Source organism: Brassica napus, chromosome C1 (assembly GCF_020379485.1).
Source record: "Brassica napus cultivar Da-Ae chromosome C1, Da-Ae, whole genome shotgun sequence".
Lineage (NCBI taxonomy): Eukaryota > Viridiplantae > Streptophyta > Magnoliopsida > Brassicales > Brassicaceae > Brassica > Brassica napus.
Genome location: NC_063444.1, coordinates 38,656,306 through 38,681,865, shown reverse-complemented (window position 1 = coordinate 38,681,865; position 25,560 = coordinate 38,656,306). Strand labels below are relative to the sequence as shown.

General features: G+C 37.6%; 2 protein-coding genes across 2 annotated transcripts; both read left to right on the top strand.

The window, feature by feature from the left end:
- Positions 1-1,398: 1,398 nt before the first annotated feature.
- Positions 1,399-2,400, top strand: LOC106403939. Its single transcript, XM_048743930.1, has 2 exons — positions 1,399-1,872; positions 2,086-2,400. The coding sequence occupies exons 1-2, from the start codon at positions 1,399-1,401 to the stop codon at positions 2,398-2,400; spliced, it is 789 nt and encodes a 262-aa protein (XP_048599887.1).
- Positions 2,401-17,107: 14,707 nt separating this feature from the next.
- On the top strand, positions 17,108-18,953 carry LOC106406691 (UDP-glycosyltransferase 84A2). Its single transcript, XM_048744452.1, has one exon. It carries the CDS (start codon positions 17,271-17,273, stop codon positions 18,762-18,764), a length of 1,494 nt encoding a protein of 497 aa, XP_048600409.1. The 5' UTR covers positions 17,108-17,270; the 3' UTR covers positions 18,765-18,953.
- The last annotated feature ends 6,607 nt before the right edge of the window (positions 18,954-25,560 follow it).

Below are 25,560 nucleotides of genomic sequence, written 5' to 3'. Positions count from 1 at the left end.
GGTGCTTCTACAAATGAGTTAAAGGAGCTTCTGGAGTTTAGATGTACAGAGGAGGAGTGCAGGTTTTTGGAAGCTGAGGTCACAGAGGAGGAGATAAGATAAGTGCTTTTTGCAATGCCATCAAACAAATCGCCTGGCCCGGATGGATTCCCAAGTAAGTTCTTCAAGATAACTTGGTTAATTGTGGCTAAAGACTTCCTTGTTGCGATCCAATCAGTTTTCAGGTATGGCTTTTTACCAAAGGGGGTTAATTCAACAATTATGGCTCTCATACCTAAGAAAACACATTCATTAGAGATGAAGGATTATAGGCCAATAGCATGCTGTAATGTACTTTATAAGGTGGTGTCGAAAGTCATTGCGAATAGGCTTAAGAGAATCCTTCCTCGGGTAGTGACTGAGAACCAATCTGCGTTTATTAAGGGTAGACTTTTGATGGAGAATGTTCTGTTAGCGTCAGAATTGGTTAAAGATTATCATAAAGAAGTGATTTCCCCTCGTTGTGTGATGAAGATTGATATATCAAAGGCGTTTGATTCAGTGCAATGGGAATTTTTTCTTAGGAGTCTTGAAGCTATAGGAGTGCCTGCTCGATTCATTCATTGGATTAAGTTGTGCATTACTACACCTTCCTTCTCAGTTCAGGTAAATGGCGAGCTTGCTGGCTATTTCCAAAGTAAGAAAGGTTTAAGGCAGGGTTGTTCACTGTCTCTGTACCTCTTCGTTTTGTGTATGAACGTGCTATCTCACAAGATCAATAAAGCGGCTAAGGAGAAGAGATTCAATTTCCACCCGAGATGCCAGTCTCTTTCTCTTACGTACCCACCTTTGCTTTGCTGATGACCTTATGGTCTTTGTAGAAGGTACAAAAGATTCTATTGAAGAAGTTTTGTCAGTCTTTGAGGGGTTTGCTCAATGGTCAGGTTTGAGCATAAGTATAGAAAAGTCGACGATGTATATGGCTGGAGTAGAAGCTGAGGAGAAAAGAAGAATCTTAACAAATTTTCCTTTTGATGAGGGTTCTCTGCCGGTTAGATATCTGGGCTTACCATTGATGACACAAGTTATGCGAAGACAGGACTATATGCCATTGGTGGAGAGAGTCAGAAGCCAGATAAGTACCTGGACAAGTAGGCATCTCTCCTATGTGGGTCGTCTTCAGCTTATAAGCTCTGTGCTGATGAGTATTGTCAATTTTTGGGCTTCAGTATTTAGACTACCTAGCAAATGTCTGAAGGAAATAGAACAAATTTGTGCTGCGTTTCTATGGGCAGGGCCCGTTTTGAAATCCTCAGGTGCTTAAGTGGCTTGGAAGGAAATCTGTAAGCCAAAGAGTGAAGGTGGGCTGGGAATCAGAGCACTGAAAGAGGTAAATCTTGTCTATGGACTCAAGCTTATATGGAGAATGCTCACAGGAGACTCACTATGGGAAAATGGATTCACAAGAATCTTTTAAAAAGGAGGAGTTTTTGGGAAGTTAAGGGTCATACTCAAATGGGTTCTTGGATGTGGAGGAAGATGCTTAAGTTGAGAGAGGTAGCTAAAAATTTCTATAGGATGGAGATTGGAAATGGAAGACACATCTCGTTTTGGTACGATAAGTGGTCTGATAAGGGTATTATAGCGGAGGTTTTGGGTGATAGAGGGATGATTGGTTTGGGAATAAGGAAAGAAGCTACGCTAGCAGAGGCTGCGTTGAGGTTCAGAGGTAAAAGGAAGCACCGGCTAGAAGTTCTGAATGAGTTGGAGAGGAGTTTAGACACTGTGAGAAGTTTGATCTGTAATGAAAGTGAAGACATAAGTACATGGAGAGGTAAAATGGGTTACAAACCAAACTTTTCAACTCGTGAGACTTGGGACAAATTACGAGAGGTAAATGAGAAGTAGATGTGGGCTAAAGGGGTTTGGTTCTCTATGGTGACTCCTAAATTTGCATTCATAGTCTGGTTGGCAATGAAGAACAGATTATCTACTATGGATAGAATCGCCAAATGGAGCCAAGGAGTAGACAATGTGTGTGTGCTCTGTCATACTGAAGCAGAAACCCGAGATCATTTATTTTTCAAATGCTCCTATTCTGACCAGTTATGGAGGTATCTAGTTGGTGGGATTCTTGACAGTTCTTATACGGATGGTTGGACTGAGATAGTGCAGAAGACGTCGGGTAGTACACTGGATAAGAAGAGTTTATTTTGCTTGAGGTATGCATTACAGACTGCTACTTATGCAATTTGGCGAGAGAGAAACAGAGTGAAGCATGGGGAGAGGCTAATGCCATTGGACATTCTGAAAAAGATCACTGAAAAAGGGATCAGAAACAAGCTTAGTTTGATTAGAATGAAGGGCGGGAGAGGTATGGAGAATGCTCTCCAATATTGGTTCCAAACAAGAGGAGTGTAGTTAATGCAAATTTGCTTGTTTTTTGAATTTTGAGGTTTGAAGTTTGAGGGTTAAGTATAACTCTAGGTCCACACAAATTGTAAGAAGGCTTTTTTGAATAAATTTAAAATTCATTCCAAAAAAAAAAAAAAAAAACAATAACTAACACACATGTGAGAAAAAAAAAATCTATACAAAATTCTTAAGAAGTTTGAAGAGTAAAACTAATCACAAAATTTTGCAATAAGTTTCAAGTGTATACTTCAAACAACAAAATGCAGAAGAAGACTACTAACACTGTAATAAATTAAATCATGAAAAATATGATGACTAATATACAAATGTACTCTTAATAGTATTTACGACGTAAACTGCAACAGCAGTCTACAATTGTAGACTTACAAAGATGTCTAGACTTATTATCTAACGTCTTGTCAAACCAAAAATTTGTAGTCTACTTGGCACTGTCTTGATACACAAAGGCGTACAATATGCGTCTTACATAACTCTATCAGGTTTCGCACTTGTCGATCATTCGTGACATGTATAGGAGGAGTATCATGACCCATTTGCTTTAAAATTACATCTGGTAAGGAATACGTTAGCTCCACCATCTCAGTTTTCTTGTCGAGATCATAATCTTCTTGTTTCATCTCAACAAGTTCACCATGTGTACAACCAACATGCACAAGTTCACCTTGGGTACAAAATAAGCGAAGAAAAATTTCATGTTTGATAATATTACAAAATAGATTTACAAAGACGTCTACATTTATTAGCTAACTAGATATTGAAACTAAAATGTTGATAATTTCATAATTATAAAAAATTATCTTTTCAAAATAGTTCGAGACCATTAGGATTAACTAACACACACTGTCAAACTAAAAAATCTTGAAAATACATTACGAATAATACACAAATCCACTTTTTATAGATTTTTCTATGTAAACTTTATATTCCATCTACATACTAATAGACTTTCTTTTCAGTTTACGTTTGTAGACTTTCAAGTAAGTCTATAATTTGGGTTAGTTTTTGCAATTGAAAAATCCATTGGTTAGTATTTGTATTTAAAAAAAAGTTTTGATTTTATACGTGTAGACTTTATTTCCAGTCTACATTTTGAAAAAGTTAGTTTTTGCAATTGACCAGAATTCAACCAGGATTTGACTTTCAAGAGTAGACTTCCTTTACGGTATATATTTTTTATTTTTTTAGAACAGGGTAGTTTTTGCAATTGACCAAGTTTGTCTTTCTACAAATAGATTGAGATGAACGTCTATACAAGTGTAGATTTCAACTGAAGTTTACTCTCAAATTCGACAGGTTAGTTTTGTATTTGACCAAAATAAAATAATAGACTTCTTATGCAGTCTACGTTTGATTTGGTCAACTTTATAACATTTTATTCAAATACAAAACTAACCTATTCAACGCAGTCAAAGTTTTGGTCAAATGCAAAACTGGCATTTTGTAGACTTCCCAAGCAGTCTACATAATGTAGACTTCCGGTGAAATCTATTATGAAAAGTCAAAAATTGCCCAAAGTTCGGTCAAATTCAAAAACTAACCTCTTTACGTAGACTTCTTAGTAAGTCTACCTACTTTTTTGTTTTTATTTTCAAAGGTTAAGATGCAGACTTCTATTATACAAAATAATTATTTTGGTCAATTGCAAAAGTAACTTGTGCGTTGAAAAGTAGACTGCATCGTAAGTCTACACATAAGCGTAGACATACAAAACAGTCTACTATCGCGCCAAAGATCTGAAAAATGATGAAAACCGAGTGAATAGTTACCTTTTTCCAGTGTAAAGCTCGTTTCCACTCTTTACCACCGTCCAAGCTCCAAATATGACAAAAAAAGAACCACCTTTCTTGACTCACAACTGAATAAACTCGAAAATATGAAAGCTTAGATTATAAAAATAGAAGTTATGGGAGTTTTTTAGATGAAATTGGAGAGGAAATGAGAGAAAATGAAGATTTGTTAGTTTAGAAAGAGAAACAGTGGTTACAAATTGAATTTTTTGAGCTTTTAAGAGCTCAAAAATGGTGGTTTCTGGTGGTTGGAAAATTGATGATAATGACATTGTTGTAAATAAGAAGAAATGTTTAGTGTGTAATAGGTTTTTTCCAATTTTCGAAATAATTAAATAATTAACAATGACATTTTTGTAAATAATTCAAAAACATAAGGAGAGTTTGGAACTTTCAATGGTGAATAGTAATGACAAAAAAAAGTTGGTTTTAGGGTTGACTCTAAATTGTAGGTTGGTTTTGAAAAAAAACCTTTATTTTATTGTTGTTTTTAACAAAATTGTTTTTAATGTCACACAAGCATTGGGACCATTATGTAATTAATCTGTTTAGCTGTTTAACAAAAAATAAACCATAAACCAAATACTGAACCAGTTAACTGAAATGCAAAGTACCGTAGTAAATTAAGTTAAATACAATTAATTCACTAGCATGACTATCTATCCCCTATATATTAATCCTCGAGTATTACAACATGTTTTCGTAGCCACGTGTCATCACGAGAATGATTCTTAGAATTGTTAGAAAAATAAGTTGGTCCACATAAACATATACTATGCTTTTTATTAATCTAAATATCAAATTAATTAATAGTGTACAAAAGAATTTTTTTTTTCCTTAAACAAAAGCTACGGAATTACCTAATATGGTTATCATATATATGACAATTAATGATTATGAATAATACATATTTGATAAAAAAAATTTCTAATCTCTCTTTTTTTTTGTTTAATTTTATACTATTAAAAGAAATTAAACAATCACATTAAACATATAATAAAAACAATTAGATTTTTTCCTAATATGTTATGAATTTTTAAAAATGACTATAAATTACTAAAAATGGTAAAAGTCTCACATTAAAAATTTTGTGATCAATGGTTGAACTTTTTTTTTGTTCAACCAAGATACAAATGATCATATATCATAGGGGTGGGTGTTCTGTCTACACTTCGAGTTGGGTTCGGGTATTTTATGTTCTGGTGTCGGATATTTTGGGTCTGGTTCAGATATTTAAATTTTGAAGAAAAAATAAATAAATTATTCATTTTTTAAGTTTTTTGTATTTAAAATATATTTTAACTTAACTGGTTTTTTTTAATTTTTAAAAGATTAAACTATTAATAGGTTTGGAGATAAAACTTTAAAAATAGAAAGACACTAATTTAGTTGTTGTTTTGAAATTTTAGATGCAACTTTTGTTAATGCAAGAAACAAGAACTTGTGAGTAACAAATGATTTTGTCCATAATTATATGTATATTATCTAATTTTGAGCAATAAGAATCATTAATATAAATATGTTGAATAAAATGAGAGAAATAAACTAGAAATATAAAGTTAAGTATACTTATGTTTGGTTATCTCCAGATATCCATTCGGGTTCGGATATTACCCGTCCGGATTCAGATATTATCCGAACTGGTGAAATAAGTAATTTGTTTTATTGTTCTAATTAGATGATTTTTAGACCGAGCTGGTGAATATATACTAGACAAACATTTATATTTCGAGTCTACACTTATATTAGATTTGAACAGTAACTTGTTTGCCGGTGATTTTTTTTCAAAATTTTGATTCCTCGATATGTATATGGAGTGAAACTAATATTTACAGATGTCCATTTTTTTAATTGACACTTATGTAATTCACAGAATTCATAAAAGAAGTTAAAAAAAGAAACTTAACTCATATCAATGACACAAAGACGAGAACGAAAACACAATTCTATTGAGGTAGAAAATGAAATCACTTATGGAGAGTCAATAGTAAACAAACCGAGAGCAAAAAAGCTAATCCCTTTTCATCATTATACAATGGATGTTGCCTATTTGGTTTTGGTGATTTGTGTCAGCCGCAAAATTTAATTTATTTTTGTGCATATGAAGCCTTATAAATAATTAGAATGAGATGTAATACATTAACTATTCAACAACGATGATATTTTTAAGAGACCAACATTTGTATTCATCATTTTATAATCGATAAAGATTGTAGTGTTGAAAAATGTTAAAATCATTTCATATACAAACATTATTATAAAAATTTACCCCACGCATGTGCGCAGGTTATCATCTAGTATTCTATTAAAACAGAAGTACGTATAGAAATTAACCCTAACTTTTTTTTAAATATAAACAATTGAATGCCACTGGTCTTAAATTTGTAACTATAATTAATTAATCCAATAATAAAAATATATTTGAAAAAATGTAAACAGAATCAATACAAACAAATTTGTTAAGAAACAATAACTCCCGATTTTACTCTTCTTTACATATAGGATATATTAAATAACATTACATATTTATGGAAACAGTTTGGATTTTTTTTAATTAAGGGAAGAAACATATATATTAATAGATATGTTCAATGGATATATATTAATAACATTACCTACGACCCATCTACTAAAAAAAACATATATATATACATATATATATGGATTTATTAATAGGCAAACTGAAATGTATACAAATCATTCAAAATCAAAAGCACGACCTTTTTCATCATCAGCCGTAATTCCACAAACATCTTTTAACAAAAACTAGAAATGGGCTATTCTATAACTAAAATAAAAAAACCCATATAAACTATTATAGTTCAGATCTAATATATAATCTAAAATTCATTATCTTAAAAAAAATTATAATAGTTTTATACACATAAGTAGATTTTGTATAATACATATTTCTATTTTACAAACATATATAATTAACATAAAATTTATACTTGTAACTAGATGACAAATATTTTGAAACACACAATTCTTTAACAAGAAACAATTAACAAACAAATCTCACGCTTTAGAAAACATTTTCAAAATCAACAAACGTGCATACCTAAACAAATTAGCGAACAAAAATAAATAAATAAAATTGAATCAGACACCAAACGTACATATGCCTGAACAAATTATTGAAGAAACGACGGGTTAATAAACTATCAACAAAAAAAATATTCCCGCGTTTTAAAAACGCGAGTCAAAATCTAATTTTAATAATTAAAACAGTATTATTTTTAATTCAAAATAATTTTTTTTTTGTTTCTATACAATTTGAAGTTTTGTAATTTTTCACATAACATTTAAATTTAAATATTGCTTTAATTCTTTCTATTTAAATGTAGTAGATTTATAAAATAGTATTATAGTGATTACATATTTAAATATTATTTATAATAATTCATTTAAATATTATTTAAATTTTCCCGGTAAAAATAGTTTATGGATCCCAACTGGTTTCAAACTAACATCGTCCACACCCATATATAAACAAACCTATCGCAATGACAGCTTGTAAAAGAAAATTACATGCATGTGACAATAGCAGTCTGAAACAAAAACAGAACTAATTTATATTTTGGTCAAAACAAAACACATTTATATCTTTAGGGTTTGTAGGACAGCAGAGTTGAAACTACTTGAACGAAACTAGGTGGAAATGAAACTAGACCACTTGATTAGCTAACGAACAGAATACTAACACGTCACTTTTAAATTTTGTGGAACTAATGGTAGTAGAGAGTTTTAGAGCTAACCAACAGAATACTAACACGTCACTTTTTAACCTCCCAGACGAAAAATGCCATAATTAGAGGTATTTAATTTCGCTACGCCGTTTCTTATATTCTTCTTTGTACTTTATTGTTTGATAATAATAATGTCCATTAACGGAATAATTTTTTTTTTATGAACTTGAACCATTAACGGAATATTCCTGTCCAAAAATATACCACATTCGTCAACTAGCTGATATTATTTAGGGTTTTCGGAGACTTGAATTTCAACACGATACTACATTACATCTTTTTTTTTGAACTGATTCTACTACATTACATCTTGGTGAATGGTGGGTGGCTCACTGGGTTTGCTATGCATTATTGACAACGACTGTTTCTCAAATATGAATTAATCGGAAGCATATAACTTAATACTCTAGATATTAAGAGAAATTTTATGATGCCAAAAAATATTTTATGTGTATTAATCGTCACCTTTGGAATTTATCGATTCAGTTGGTATAGCGTATTTAATTTACGCCTGCTACGATAGAGGTAATAACTATTCCCTCCGTTTCATAATACTTAATATTTTGCCTTAGTGCATAAAGATTAAAAAAATTAGATTTAAAAAAAACATTTTAAAAATATAGTTTTTAATCATTTGATCAATTATAAAAAAAAACTGTAAAATCTAATTGGTTGAAAAATTTCCAATAAAGTTAAAGTTAACTTTAAAAACTCAAAATTTCACGTAAAGTAAAACAAAATATTTCTTCTAAAACATCATCTATGTTGAAACAGATGGAGTATTTCCCAGTTTAATCAGTAAAATAATTTATTTCCTCACTTTTATATTCTCAATCATAAATACGTGAGAAAGGTTTAAAAGACAAATTAACCATAAATACGTGAGAAAGGTTTAAAAGACAAATTAACCATGAAAAAACTTGAACGTTTTGGACCTAAAATGTCATATATGGAACAAGGTAATGTTTACTTGTACTTGCGATTATCTCTTCTTGATTTTGGCTTATATAAAAAATATCTTCTTTGGGTTTTCACAATGTAAATAACCTAGAAACACTACAAGAAAACACAAATTTAACGACGGCCAAAATCGTCGTTATTTCCTCGGAAAAGAAGGCTTACGAGGAAATGGCGATGAAAGGCGTTTCGTCGTTATATGATTGTCGTAAGAGAAGATTCGTCGCCATTTCCTCGTTAATTAGCGAGGTTATATTTTCCTCGTAAAGAAGAATTAAGTTTTCGTCGTAAAGACCACGTGGGGTTTCCACGTAACGCGGTCGTTGTGCTTCCTCGTAAGAAACTCGTAAATGATTCGTCGTAAAAGCCCCGCAAAAACCTCTAAATAAATTCGTCGTAATAAAAACGTAAGGAACACGAAAATAATTCGTCGTAATAGAATCGTAACTAAATCCACGTAAAATCCTCGTTAATTGTTCCTCGATATTTCGTCGTTAATTTTCCTCGTTAATACATCGGGAATTAGCGACGCAATTACTTTGTTTTCTATTTACTGAATTTATAAATAAAAATTATATTTATTTAATTTATTAATAAAATTTTAATTGAAATTAAATCGAATAGAAAATTTTTTTTTGGCCGAATTAAAATGAAATTATATAATATATAAATAAGTTTTGAATTTTAAAATACAATAACAAAAAAAAAACTAATGCTGCATTGCCGCGTCGTAGAATTCCTCGCTCCTTCTCGAGAGATCTTCCTCGTTGACTTGCACGGATGTCTCGCCTGGAATGGGGTTTTGTTGTCTCATGGTCCTGAACATGGCCTCCCATTCCGGATTTGTGGCCGCTATGACGTCCAAGAAGTTCTCGAGACCAGTCATACGAGCTGTGAACGACGATTTTGTCGAGGCCAACTCGTTTTGTGTCGACGACAGCTGATGTTGTGTCGTCTCCAACACGTCGCGCAGCTGAGAGACTTCATCATCCCGTCTCTGGCCATAAGAGGAAGTCGCTCTCGGAACATCGTTGACGGAACCAATCCCCAACACACGTCCCTTTTTCTTGGGAGCGACCTTAAAAAACAATAAAATATATATTAAAATTTAAATTTTAAAGTAAAATGGAATTAATAAAAAATTTATATAAAATTTACCTCCTCGTAAATTCTATCCACTTCTATTGTGGATAAGACGACGGGTGATCCGTCGGCGGACTCCTGCGCCAGCTGGGTCTCACGCTCGTCAATACGAGCTGCCACATCATTGTAGATCTTCTCAGACTTCTCATCTACAAATGCGCCCGCCTTGTTCTTGTGGGTCCGATCGAAAAGTTCCATAAGAGTCGGTAAACGTCCCAACTCCTTGGCCTAAAAATAGTTAAGAAAGTTTTTATTATATATATATATATTAAAAATCAAAAAGTTAAATATTTAAATTACGTACCATTTCCAAACGGACGCGGGCGTGTGGCTTTTGGCCCGTACTATGTTGCATCGCCCTGTGGCCGTGCTCATCTACCGAGTTACGGGAGGCGGAGCAAGACTGGGCGACTCTCATGGCATCAGGATCCCTCCAGTAACGGATGAGGCCATCCCACACGTCCGTGGTGATGGTTGTGGGTTTGCCCCGCTCATAGCCCTTCACGATCCAGTCACCCTTCCAGTTGGAGACCGTGTCCAACAAACGTTTCTTCGCCTTGTCGATAAACTCTTTCCGCACCTTCTCAGTGACCCCCATGGACCAATTAAATTTTTGCTGCAAAAAAAAAATATTAATAATTAGTTTAGAAAAATAAAATTTAAAAAAATATAAATCAGGAATAAATTGTAAAAACTTACAGCGTAAATCTTGAACCACGTCCTTCTGATGTAGATCGGAGTGGATTTCCAGTTGGGATGTGCCATGGAGAAGTAACCTTTAATCGTCTCGGTTACTTCTGTTGCAAGGCAGTTATCAACCCCAAACCTGGAAAAAAAAAAACAAATTCAAAGTTTTAAATATTTATTAAAGTCACAAATGAATTTTAAAAAATAAATGTAACATACATACCAAAGTGTTCCTTCAGGTCGGTCGGGGTCTATGATCGGTAAGCCTTCTCTGCCTGGCAAACCGAGAATGTCCTCAACAGTGTACTGAGAGTAAGGACAACTCGCTGGCACCATCAAATCAGCATGAACCTGATGGGCGGGCATCTGAGGAGGCACATGAGGAGCTGGCATCGGAGGAGGAGCTACCGGAGGAGGCACATGAGGAACTGATGGCGATGCCGTAGAAGAAGGCGAGACTCTCTGAGAAGATTGAGTCTCGGGGACGGTCTCCTGCTGACCCGAAGAACCGGGAGCTGAAGAAGAACCGGGAAGTGAAGGCGGGTCTAACCGACTACCCGGTGGACCGAACATCTGCGAGTAGTGAGCACTACGCTGGTGTCTACGAATAGTCTGCAAAATTTAAATTTCTAAATTAAAGTCAAGAGTAAATAAAAAATTATGAACAGTATTAACTACGTAATTAATAAAATGAGGAAACCTAAATTTTGTAAACTAATTTCGTAAACTAAATTCCCTAAACTAACCACCTAATCTAAATTCCCTAAACTACTTAGAGAGGAAAGAGAGTTACCATGTTGAGAGGAAATGGAGAGGCTGTAGAGAGGAATTAGAGAGGAAATGAAGAGGGCTGCGGTTTCGCCTATATATAGGATTAGTGTTCGTCGAAAATTCGTCGCAAAATAACGAGGAAAGACAGAGGCCCGTCTTTCGTTTTGTCGCAAGGCCCAAGCAAATTAACGAGGATATACAGAGGCCCGTCTTTTATTTAACGTCGTTCTTGCGATGATTTTTGTTTTATCATCGATTTTACGTGGGCCCGTCTTTCGTTTCGTCGCAAGGCCCAAGCAAATTAACGAGGATATACAGAGGCCCGTGTTTTATTTAACGTCGTTCTTGCGACGATTTTTGTTTTTATCATCGATTTTACGTGCAAATAGCGAGGCTTTTTTTGCTAACCCCTAAAATCTTAAACCCCAAACCTCAAACCCTATCTTTCTTATCTCCAAACCTCAAACCCTATCTTTCTTATATTTCTTATCTAATACTTCATATATTTCTAACCCTTTAACTTCAATATATATATTTTTTTGAATTTGAAAGGTTTAATACGTTGGAAAACAATTTTACAAATTTTGAATTTGACGTATCACACAACAAATCAAACACACGCTACAAATCATATATGAAAGGTTTAAAAACAAAAAAAAAAAGAGAAGAAGATATTTGAATACAAATGATGTAGATTTATGTGGGCTACACTTACGTATCTCGTCATATGTGTTTCCAATATCTTTCTTCTCTTTTTTTTTTAAGTTTATATAAAATTGAAAATTAATTTTTTTTTAGTTTATATGAAGTAGGATGGGGAGTTTTAGGGTTTGCACATTTGGGGTTTAGGGATTTGGGTTTCATTTTAGTTTAGGGTTTATATTTACCGACGAATTAACGACGAAAAGTAAAATAAAAAAGCTAACCTCGCTCATTCCACGTAAGTTAACGAGGCTCTTACGACGTTTTGGTCTTACGTGGAATAAGCGAGGTCCGCTTTTTTAATTATAAATCGTCTCTTAGTCCACGTAAGTTAACGAGGCTCTTACGACGTTTACTGTTACCGTGGAATATGCGAGGTAATGTATTATAAATCGTCGTAAAATTCCCGTGAGATAACGTGGAAAGTACGACGACTGTCTCTAAACCCCTAAAACGAAACCCCAAATCCCAAACCACATCTTCTTTATCTTCTACTTCATATATCAAACACTTCTATCCTTTAACCTCAAGCAATTCATTCTAATCCAAACCGAAAATTATAAAAACACAATTCCTTTACTTATAATTAATGTCGATATCTTATTTATAAATAAACTCCCATTATCTTTAATTATATATAATAAATCAAACTCATACAAATATGAAATACATTAATCGGATTCATCGACATTCTCGTCATCACTTGAAACATCATCATTTACATGAAACTCGTCTTCAACAGCTTCCTCCGTGGGATCTTCGGTAAGATCTTCATACTCGTGATTATGCGGATCAATGAGAAGGATGTCATCAATTTCTTGTTCAGGTTCATGAACTTCATTTATTTGTTCTTCTTGCAATGGTGGTTCTTCTCCTACGATGATTCGTCCTCGAGGTGTAACTTTGATCACGGCTAACCAATTTATACCCGACTCTCTCATCCGTGGGTATGGAAGGAAGCTAACTTGGTCTGCTTGTGAAGCTAAGATGAAGGGCTCGAATTTGTTGTACCTCCGGCCACCGTTGACATCTACTACACCGAATTTGTTCAACCGAACACCTCTATTGACGACGGGGTCGAACCATTCACACTTGAAGAGGACGCATTTTAGCTTCAATATCCCTGGGAATTCGACTTCAATAATCTCCGTCAAGATTCCGTAGAAATCTGTTTCTCCTTTCACACAAATTCCATAGTTACTGGTTGCCCGCTGTTTACCATACTCATATGTGTGAAAAGTATAGCCTCGTGTGAAATACATCTGTGATGTGGTGACCTTTACAAGTGGAGATTGAATTACTTCGTGTAACCACTTAGGATAATCTGCATCGTCGTCATAATCAACCTATTTAAAAATAAAAAGAACGTTGAAATACAAATCATTCATGTATGAAAATTTTAAAAGTATTTGATTAATACCTGATTCTTCAACCACTTAACAAAGTGTTGATCTTTTCTTTTGTCTACGTCACTTGTGGATATACCAGGAAATGTTTCTTTGACTTGTGAAACAAACATGCTGTAAATTCACATTTTACATGAATTAATCTCTCTCAATTATATAATGTATACTCAATTTAAGTTACCTTTCAAAATAACGCATCAATGGATCCTCGCAATTGAGTAGAATATAGGTGTGTGCACTATGAGCGTCTTCTTCACTCGACCACCAAACCTGTTTTGATTTCCCACCAAGTCGTCCAATCTGGCTAAAGATTTCTGGAACACCAACAACTGCATATGTGGGCGCAACGCCACCATCATCATATCTTCTTGGAGCTCTTCTTCGGGTACGTACTTTTGACGCAAAGTAGTACGATGTGAAGTGAGAAACTTCTTCTGTCAAACTTCCAGCAATTATAGAACCTTCAACTTTGGCGAGGTTCTTTGCTTTTCCCTTCAAATATTTCATGGCTCGCTCGTACTGATACATCCATCCGTAATGTACCGGTCCACGAAGCAATGCCTCATATGGGAGGTGGATAGCTAGATGCTCCATCACGTCAAAAAAGCCTGGAGGAAATATCTTCTCCAAGTTGCACAATAAGATAGGAATGTTCTCCTGAAGCTGTTCTACGACTTCTTCTTTAAGAGTGCGTGTGCTCAAATCCCTGAAAAATGCTCCAATGCCTATTCCAAAAACAATTAAACACATTGTTAGTCAAATACTATTATTGTAAACTAAACCAATTTAATATTATTGTCCTATTGTAAACTACCTGCAAGTGCTTCATGTACGTTTGTTGGAAGTAGCTCCGCAAATGCAAATGGCAGAAGTCGTTGCATAAAGACATGACAATCATGACTCTTCATCCCGGAGAACTTTTGACCCTTTTCAACACATCTTGAAAGATTTGAAACATACCCATCAGGGAACTTCACTTCTGATGCCACCCAATTGAACAAAACCGACTTTTTTTCTGAAGACAATCTAAAAATTGGAACGGGAACTTGGCCATTGCTTTTTATATGTAACTCACTTCTTGAGCAAATATCCGGCAAGTCCAACCTCGATTTTATGTTGTCTTTTGTCTTCCCTGGGACATTCAATATTGTATTCATGATGTTCTCAAAGAAATTCTTCTCTATATGCATCACATCAAGGTTGTGGCGCAGAAGAAGATCCTTCCAATATGGTAACTCCCAAAATATACTCTTCTTGTGCCAGTTGTGATGAACACCGTAAGAATCAGGCATATTACGAGGGACATGCCAATTACCACCCCAGCGAACTGTTTCGTTAGCTCCGTAGTAGTCGATTTGCGCTTCAATTTGTTCTCCAGTTAGATATGGAGGAGGAGTGTCTCTCACAACCTTTTTGTGCCTAAACAAATTCTTGTTTCTTCGGTACGGATGGCCAACTGGAAGAAATCGACGGTGACAATCGAACCAACTTGTCTTTCTACCATTCTTCAGTTGAAATGCATCTGTCGTTCCATTACAATATGGACAAGCTAATCTCCCATGTGTAGTCCATCCAGACAACATCCCATAGGCAGGAAAGTCACTTATGGTCCACAAAAGCATAGCTCGCATCGTAAAATTCTTCTTCGTTGAGCAGTCATACGTCCTCACCCCTGTTGACCACAAATCCTTCAACTCTTTTATCAGTGGTTGTAGGAAAACATCAAGTGACCTTTTTGGATGCTTCGGACCGGGTATTAATATGGTCAAGAATAAAAACTCCTGTTGCATGCACATCTCCGGTGGCAGGTTGTATGGCGTAAGAAAGACAGGCCACAATGAATATTGTCTCCCTGACATTCCAAATGGACTAAATCCATCTGTGCATAATCCGAGGTACACATTCCGGCTATTGCTAGCGAAATTCGGATGTACTTTGTTAAAATGTTTCCAGGCTCTTGCATCTGATGGATGAGTCATCTCACCATCCGTCTGAGTATGCTCGGCATGCCACCTCATCTTTCCAGCAGTCTGCTCCGATTGGTACAATCTTTTCAATCTATCTGTAATTGGTAGGTACCACATCCTTTGGTACGGTACCCTATTACGTCCCCTTCCTTGCGGCTTGAATCGTGGTTTCTTGCAGAATCGACATTCTTCCAACTTCTCATCATCTCCCCAGTAGATCATGCAGTTGTCGATGCAAACATCTATCATCTCCGAAGGCAACCCAAGACTATAAACCAGTTTCTGAATCTCATAATAAGAATCAGCAGACTCATTGTCTTCCGGCAAATACTCTTTAAATAAATCTGCCCATTCGTTCATGCAACTTTCAGGTAGATTGTGATCAGTTTTAATATTCATCATTCTAGCAGCCAATGACAATTTAGAGAGACCTTCTCTACAACCACTGTAAAGTGGTTGATTTGCCGCATCTAACATTTCATAAAACTTTTTTGAATCTATGTTAGGTTCTTCATCTTCATCATCATGAGCTACGAATGCATCAGTTACCATATCATGAACCCTATCATAATCTACCATCGGCTGATCCTCCTGATGGTAACTATGTGCATTATGCAATTGATGATCAACCGGTTCTTCTTGAAAGTTGCTATTACTACTACTAGCTTCATTCTGATCATAACTATAACCTTCTCCATGTTGAAACCAGATATAATAATTTGGCGTGAAACCTCTATTTACTAAATGCTTCCAAACATTTTCACGATTTGCCAACTTTGAATTGTTACATTTCCTACAAGGACAGAATATTTTACCGCTTTCTTGGGCGAGCGGTGTAGAATCTGCTTGATGCATAAAACGCTCCAACCCAGCAAGATATTCTTTCGTCACTCTCCCGTTAGCATCTCTATGCATATACATCCACCTCCGCAACTCGAAAATATTTCCCAAGCCCGACATTTTTTTCACGTTTTTTTTCTTGTTGGTGTGCTTAAAATTATGTTCAAACCTCCATATATATAGAAAATTTTCGAATCTGGTAGTTGAATTTTGCTAGGAATTTACGACGAAAAATTAGGTTGGTGGCAAAAAAAACGTGTTAAGTTGGTGGATTTCTCGTTCTTTCCTCGTAAGTTATTTCCTCGTAAAAATCATGCTAAAATTACGACGAATTTGCGACGAAACACATTTTTCTCGGAAAAACCACGTCAACTTACGACGATTCTACGAGGAAAAGCTTTACTCGGTATTTTACAAAGCCATTACGAGGAAACTTTATTTCCTCGCAATTTCATCGTTAAGTCATCGTAATTTCACGAGGAATAGTTTTCCTCGTTAAATTTCCTTGCTAAAACTGTGTTTTCTTGTAGTGAAACAAACGAGTGATACGTTATATAAATACCTCACCCCACTGAACCAAGTCACCTTTACGAGCGTCATACCTTTTTGGTCAATTTAAGGGCTTTTTATACAATTAATAAAATTGAATAATACGGTGTCCAAAAGCAGCGGTAGATATTGAGAAATATTGAGATATCCGTAATTATTAATCTTTTTTTTTTTTAATTTGATTCACCTTCTTTGTCTTGTATTTAAGCGCATCTCACTCTTGTCTTCCAACACGTAACATAGTAGCTTAACAAAGAAAAAAAATCCCACATAAAAAGAGATACCATTTTTTAAAGGATGGAACTAGAATCTTCTCCTTTACATCCTCATGTAATGCTTGTATCGTTCCCGGGACAAGGCCACGTTAATCCACTTCTTCGTCTCGGTAAGCTCTTAGCTTCAAAGGGTTTACTCGTTACTTTCGTCACCACAGAATCATGGGGCAAAAAGATGCGAACCTCCAACAAAATCCAAGACCGCATCCTCAAGCCGATTGGTAAAGGTTATCTCCGGTTCGATTTCTTCGACGACGGTCTCCCCGAAGACGACGACGTAAGAAGACACGATTTCACCATCTACCGACCACACCTCGAGCTGGTCGGACAACGAGAGATCAAAAACCTCGTAAAACGTTACGAGGAAATGACGAAACAGCCCGTGACGTGTCTCATCAACAACCCTTTCGTCTCATGGGTCTGTGACGTAGCGGAAGATTTTCAAATCCCTTGTGCTGTTCTCTGGGTCCAGTCTTGCGCTTGCTTAGCGTCGTATTACTATTACCACCACAAGCTTGTTAACTTCCCGACCAAAACAGACCCCGAGATCGATGTCCAAATCCCTGGCATGCCTCTCTTAAAACACGACGAGATCCCTTCTTTCATACACCCATTAACTCCTTATTCCGCTTTGCGAGAAGTGATCATTGATCAGATCAAACGTCTTCACAAGCCTTTCGCTGTTCTCGTCGACAGTTTCTACTCCTTGGAGAAAGGCATCATCGACCACATGTCAAGTCTCTCTCTCCCCGGCTCTATCAAACCGCTCGGCCCGCTTTATAAAATGGCCAAAACGTTAATATGTGATGACATTAAAGGAGATATGTCCGAGACCACGGACCATTGTATGGAATGGCTAGACTCACAGCCTATTTCCTCCGTTGTTTATATCTCATTCGGAACCGTCGCTTATATAAAACAAGAGCAGATCAATGAGATTGCGTTCGGTGTGATAAACGCTGGCGTTTCGTTCTTGTGGGTGATTAGACAACAAGAGTTAGGTATAAACAAAGAGCGACATGTTTTACCTGAAGAAGTGAAGAAGAAAGGAAAGATCGTGGAGTGGTGTCAGCAAGAGAAAGTTTTAGCTCATCCTTCTGTGGTTTGTTTCGTGACTCATTGTGGTTGGAACTCCACGATGGAAGCTTTGTCTAGTGGTGTTCCAACGGTTTGTTTGCCTCAGTGGGGAGATCAAGTCACGGACGCGGTTTACATGATAGACGTCACAAAGACGGGAGTGAGACTCGGCCGTGGAGAGACAGAGGAGAGGGTGGTGCCAAGGGAGGAAGTGGCCGAGAGGCTGATAGAAGTTGCTAAAGGAGAGAAGGCGACGGAGCTGAAAAAGAATGCTTTGAAATGGAAGGAGGAGGCGGAAGCGGCGGTGGCTCGCGGTGGTTCGTCGGATCGGAATCTTGAAGAGTTTGTGGAAAAGTTGGGTGCGAAACCTGTGGCTAAACAAAACGGAAGTCTTAATCAAAACGGAACTGTTCAAGATCTTTTATTGGAAAAGTCATAAATGTAATTTGTTTTTCTATTTGTTGGTTGTTTCTGTCAGTCCTTAATCGTGTTCGTATGTATGCTCCTCGTCGTTCTTTGTATTTTGTTTTCTTGTAAGGGTCTAAGGGAGACTTATTATCCTTCTGGAAGAATGTTTAGTTCGCGTATTATGTTATATTATGATTAATTCTCTTGTTTTGTTGCTAAATCAGGAAAAGAGTTTGTATAGAACGTTCTGTACCGTATTCGGCACTCATTCCCCTTTAACCGACAAAAAAGATTGATCTAGCTAGTAAGTAAAGTATTTGACCAAAAAAAAAAAGCTAGTAAGTAAAGTAAAAGAGTTAATGGTATACAGTAATTATATTATTATATAGTACTATTAATATACGTTTATCAATAATCCGATTGGAGATTACAAGACATTCATAAAACGAAAAAACAAATAGAATCAAATATGGGTTTTGCATGTATATTTCTATTAATTTCCGCAATTCACAAACTTTGAAACTCAGAATCTCAGATAACCAGGATTATCAGTATGTATCATTAACGTCTCGAATCTTTGGAAGTTAACAACACAGATTGACAGAAACGTAATTTTTGGACTTGGATAGTATCTGCATGGATTTTTTTTTTTACAGCAAACACCATGTTTTATTAATTCGTGACGAAGAGGCTAGCTTGTGAGGCTAACCACGTCGGAATCAAAGAGTTTACATGGGATAGAATAGAATTTTGGAGACGAGCTCCTTTAGCAAGGAGGTCGGCTCTTCCATTGCGAGTACGAGCTATAAAGGAAATAGGGAAAGCATTAAACTCAGAAACTAAAAAGCTGAATTCATTCCATTCTGAAACCAAGCTTGACCAATCTTCTTCTTCGTTTATCAGCTTTACAAGCTGTAGACAGTCCGATTCGAAGGACATTGAAGTATAACCCAATTGCAAGGAGTTTCTCATTGCACAAAGCAAGATATTAAACTCCGCATGAAGTGGAGATGAAACCTGGTTCATCCCAACAGAGTGTTTAATCTTGCGGGTTGTCTTCAACTTCCATATCATAGCCTTGAGGGAGTTCGTACTCGGTTCTGTAGCCTGTTGTATGTTCTTTTCTTTCTTTAAACGCGAAGCCAGCTCATACCCCGACTTGACGGTATAAAGACCTGATTTCGTAAAGATCCAACATATGCCGGTATAAAGACCTGATTTCGTAAAGATCCAACATATGCCATCTTCTTTGCCAATGTAACTGGGACGTAAACTCCGTATCTACGGGATGTCTCCTGGGTCTATCAGCGCCTCAAGTATATCAGTTCTCCATTGTTTTGAAGTCCCATCAAGGAGATGACTAACAAATAGATCTTTGTCACGATACACGCCAGCGTCTAAGGCCGATCTTGCTGGGGACGTTGGGATCCACGGGTCTAGCCATACGCGTGTGCTACATCCTGACCCTATCGTCTTTCGTAGTCCTTCTCGGAGGAGGTCTTGTGCCGCAATAATACTTCTCCATCCGTAGGATGGGGAGTTTGACTATTTGACCTCCATAGGGTTAGAGTGCCTGAAATATCTTCATTTCAAGATGCGGGCAAGTAAGGAATTTGGATGATGCAGAAGCCTCCATAGTTGCTTGGCTAATAAGGCCATATTAAAATCGTGGAGATCTCTGAAGCCTAAACCCCTTTTATCGAGAGGGAGACAGATTTTCTCCTAGGCTATCCAGTGAAGGCCTTTATTATTAGCTTTCGTACTCCACCAAAACTTCGCTATTGCACCTTGGAGCTTATTTAGTATCTCTTTTGGTAGGAGAAAGCATGACATTACGTAAGTAGGCAGAGCTTGGGCTACTGATTTTAAAAGAACTTCTTTACCTCCTTTAGATAAAAGTCTTGCCGACCAGGAATTGATCCGAGCGTTTAGACGGTCCCTGATGAAAGCAAAAACTTGCCGTTTGGATCCACATATTTTCTCGGGTAGCCCTAGATACATTCCCATGCCACCTTCCTTTTGAATGCCTAGAGTTTGCTTAATAGCTCTTTTAATATCTTGATGCACTTTGCTGCCACACAAAATTGATGATTTTCCGGGGTTTAATTGCTGCCCCGAAGCCCTTCCATAAACAGTAATGATTCTCATCAGCTCAGCACATTGCTGGATATCGGCTTTACAGAAAAAGAGACTATCATCTGCGAAAAGGAGTTGTGATACTGCTGGGCTAGCTCTAGCGATTTTTAAACCAGTTATCCTTCCCTCTTCCTCTGCACCTTTCAGCTGTGAGATAAGCGCTTCAGTCAATAGGATAAAAAGAAAATGTGACAAAGGATCTCCTTGGCGTAATCCTCGAGATGGTTGTATATTGCCCTTTGGTTCGCCATTTAGCAGAATATGATATGAAACCGAGGAGGACACCACCGTATCCAGGAGACCCATGTCTCAGCAAAGCCCATTTTTAATAAAAGTGCTTCAAGGAAATCCCATTCAACCCGGTCGTAGGCTTTACTCATGTCTGTCTTGATCGCCACAAATTTTGCCTTACACATTGTGTTAGTACGCAAGGCATGGAATGCTTCTTGTGCCAACAGAATATTATCTGTTATGAGTCGTTTCACCACAAAAGCGGATTGGGTCTCCGAAATCAGCTTCGGGAGGAGTTTTTTCAGCCGAGAGCATAACATTTTTGAGATAATCTTATAGTTGACATTGCAGAGACTGATGGGCTGGAATTCTGTCATATCACTCGGCCTCTCTGTCTTGGGAATCAAGCAAATGTTCATCTGGTTTAGCCGTGGGTCAAAGGCACTTGAGTAAAAGAAATTTTTTACCATCGCTATTATTTCTTTTGCCGTAACCTCCCAAAACCGGTGGTAGAACAGGCTTGTCATGCCATCCGGGCCCGGCGCCTTGTCGGGGTTAATGTTGTCGATGGCTTTCTTAATTTCTCCATCCGTTGGGATACATGTTAAAGCGTCATTCATGGATGGAGTGACTTTCACGGTAATGTACCGGAGGGCTTCCTCAAAATCATCTGTCCCCGAGGAAGTAAAAAGATTTTGAAAGTATTCAGCAGCAACCTTCTCAATGCTTTCTTTACTTTCTGCCCAACCACCGCCTGGCTTTTTCAGTTTTGTGATGCGGTTGCGGGCTCGCCTTTGTTTAGTGATAGCATGAAAGAACTTTGTATTCCTATTGTGAGATTTTCAGAGCTCTGGCTGTGTATGTGTATGAAAAGCCATTAAAGGCAAAGATAAGGTCTTGAACTAGTTGAATAAGAGGTCTGATGAAACTAGTATGAACTTGAATCAGAAACAAAGAGACTTTGAGAGATTAAGAGATTAGAGACTAAGAAAAGGGTAGATTAAGGGAATCTGATCAAGAACACACTTTTATAATTATGAAGGAGATGGGGAAACCCCCCATACTCTCTTAAGAGTTTACAATCGCCACTTATGAGTTTATATATGCCTTTACAAGAGCAAATCATAAACCTAAATCTAATGGCTGATAATACTTGAAGTTTAAATGGATGGTTGAGATGGAGAGAGTTATGCTTGTCTTTATCTTCATGATGGCTCTTCTTATTGGCTGAGTTCTCTTTAGCGTGTGATTGGATGCTTTATGGCTCCTCTTCATGTTGCCATGTATCTGTCTAGATACATAGTTAAAGCACAGCTCATGGACAGCTTGCACAGCCAGCCTGTCTTATCTTTAAACGGTAACAAGGAGCCAAAGCCTCCCGCGCCCCCAAGTTTGAATATCCTCATGGCTTCTTTATACATGAAGCCTCACGGGTTTCTTCTTCCTTGAGACTCAAGTTAGGTTGATCACAAACCTTAGAGCATGTACGGATCATGCCATGTCCGTACATAGACACCCTAAGTTTGCACCAAGCCTAAGACTCACAAATGACCGAGTATACTCTTTTGGTATGTCCACCATCCGTACAGATCCGTAACTCATCCGTACATGGCCGTACCGGCCTTACCCTATCTTTGCACACTCGTCCATTTGCTCCTCAACACTCTTCTAAGTCTTTCCTAGACTTTGCCCTTGCTTAGAACCACCATCAGATCACTTCTAGTTATCTCAAGACACTTCATAACTATTGATAGACACTCTCTTAAGCTCTTGCCCTATCTTTGCACCATCCTCAACACAACTCACCATCTTTGGTTTCTCCATTTCTTTTCTTCAAGTTAACACCTATCTCCATCTTTTAACCACAAAGCACGGCTCTTATGTCTCCAATATAATTCCTCTTCCCTGAAAGCTGTACAGAGGTTCCATTTAAGATTCAAAAGCTCCTCAGTCGTGACAGTATCATCGGTTTGGGCTTTCTCTAGCTGTTCCTTGATGATCTCAATATTTTTTTGCGTGTTGGAGGGGGTAGATCTTTTCCATCTTGAGATTGCCCGACGCACATCACATAACTTGATATGGAGAGTGCGGTTTCCATCGGCTTCTTCTGGTCCCCATCCCGCTTCAATGGCTTCCTTTAGGCCGTCCTTATCGAGCCATCGTCTATCAAACTTGAAGCTTCTACGGAGTCTTATTGATCTTGATTGGACTCGAGTTAGAATAGGACGATGGTCAGAACCCCATAGCTTAAGATACTCCACATTGGTGTGGGAAAACAAATGGTGCCATTCTTCATTGCCTATAGTGCGGTCTAAACGACATTGGACTTTACCGGTACTTCTATACCCCATCCAGGACATCGGATTACCCTTATAAGGGAATTCAACCATTCCACAATCAGCTAGCATGGATTTGAATGCCAGGAAAGATGTCTCAGGCCTTTTTCTTCCTCCTTTCTTCTCATGGTTTCCGATAATCTCATTAAAATCTCCACTCATTAGCCATGCACCAGTTCTAGAAGAGCTCATACGGGTCAATCTTTCCCAAACATAGTCTCGGCACTCGTCGACCGGATCACCATAAAAAAATATCATAAAGACTTTGTGTCCCTCTATAGTAGCTGCAATATCAATCATACGTTTATCGAAACAGAGAATCGACAAATCATAAGAATCCATATAAAAAAGTGCTAGTCCACCACTTCGACCTTCCGGTTCCATGGTAAACAATTTATTATAACCAAAAGAAACTTGAAAGTCTTGCAAAAAGGAACGAGAGTTTTTTGTTCAGAAAGAAAAAGAAAAGAAGGTGCGAAAAAATGATGTAACTCCCAGAGATGTTGCTTGGTCAAATAGGCTCCGGCCCCTTGACAGTTCCATGAAATTGTATTCATATCTTCTTACTGGGTAGTTTCTGGGACCCCACAGAACCTGAAACACAAAACAACATCGTACATTTAGCAGATGTAAACACCTCATGACGAGGGACAGCAAGAAAGCTAAGTTTTTTTTTCCATTACCCGAGCCTCTCTTCCTTGGGGATGGGCGTCCTCTTAACGCATTTATTTTCTTTAATGCTTGAGCTCCCTTCAGTTCCGAGCTTTGGTAGCTTTTCTTTTTTCCTCCCCTGTACCACCCGCCCTACTCTGGCCTGAACTTGCATGCAGGATCTTAGATGAACCGGCGCTTTTGTTCTTCATTTGGTCCATGGTGGTAGGTTGTTGTTCCTTCTCCGCTCCTGTAGTTGCACCATTTTCTTTTTTCACAGCATTTTCTGGAGAAAGTTGTGATATAGCATCAATAATCTCCGCGTCATAGCCAGGCTCGTCAATCAGAAGATCATCATTTTGGACCATATCCTCATCCATGTCTACGTCACCAAACTCATCTGCAAGCTTGTCAACCTCCGCTTCTTCCTCCCTAGTCAGGACCATATCATCTATGTGTTTCGAATTCATCAAATTGACTAGGTCTAGGCTAGGTTCCTCAGTTTCATCCCTAAGTCTCAGAGGAGGTGGAACATACCTGGGAGCATGTGGGGGCGAGCGAATTCCTCCCTCCCTGATTACAACAGTACCTCTGTCCCTAGTAATAATCGCGTATGGAGCCTGTCAGAAGGCCGAGCATGGAGATTTAGCCGACAGGTCTTCACACATAATTGCTTTTCCTTTGAGGCGTCTCAGTCTTTCTTCCGAAGTCTCATTCTTGTGTACCACGAGAACTCCTGTACCTTGTCCATCCGGACCATTACGCACTTGTAACCCTCCTCATATGGTTTGTTGCGAGTCTGCTTTCTCAGGGGTAGGAGCACTTTGATATTTCGGGTTTGTAACCGTTCTGGAGGGGCTGCAGCTTTTACCCTCATTTCTCTGAGCCCGTGGTCTCCAAGTTTGTTGGGAAGCTTGTGACTGATGAGAGTAATGTCGCTCCCTTGGTCTATACAGATCGCGTCCTCTCTGGCGTTCCTGGCGTTCCATCGAAGTCTTCCTTGGCCGAGAATTGTAATCCACTGGTTTCCATCAGGCCAATCATCAAGTCGATTCCAAACTGTAGTCTTTCCCTGATGGTGTGGGTATCGCTCATATCCTTCTATTCTTCTTCTCTCTATCAACTTTGGAGGAGCATCACGGCCCGAGTTGGCTTTCGCAGTCCAGTAGCTTTCTGATTCCGTATGTCGCTTTTCACCTCTGGATTGTCCAGGAAGTCCTGCCCGCATTGGTGATCTTTGGGAAACATCACCATTGGGGGAACGAGGTCTCTTATTATTAGGTACGTTGCCTCTGAAATTCCCTACCGGTCCAGTCAGTGCCTGGTAAGAGAGAGACTATGCTCCTGTTGCATTGAGCTCCCGAAATTCTTTTATCTTCGGTTCTCGCTCTTCCGAAGACAAGTCCAAGCAAGAGTATATATCATGAGAGATACGCTTGCACCCAAAGCAGTGCCGGTTGAGACCTTCGTACG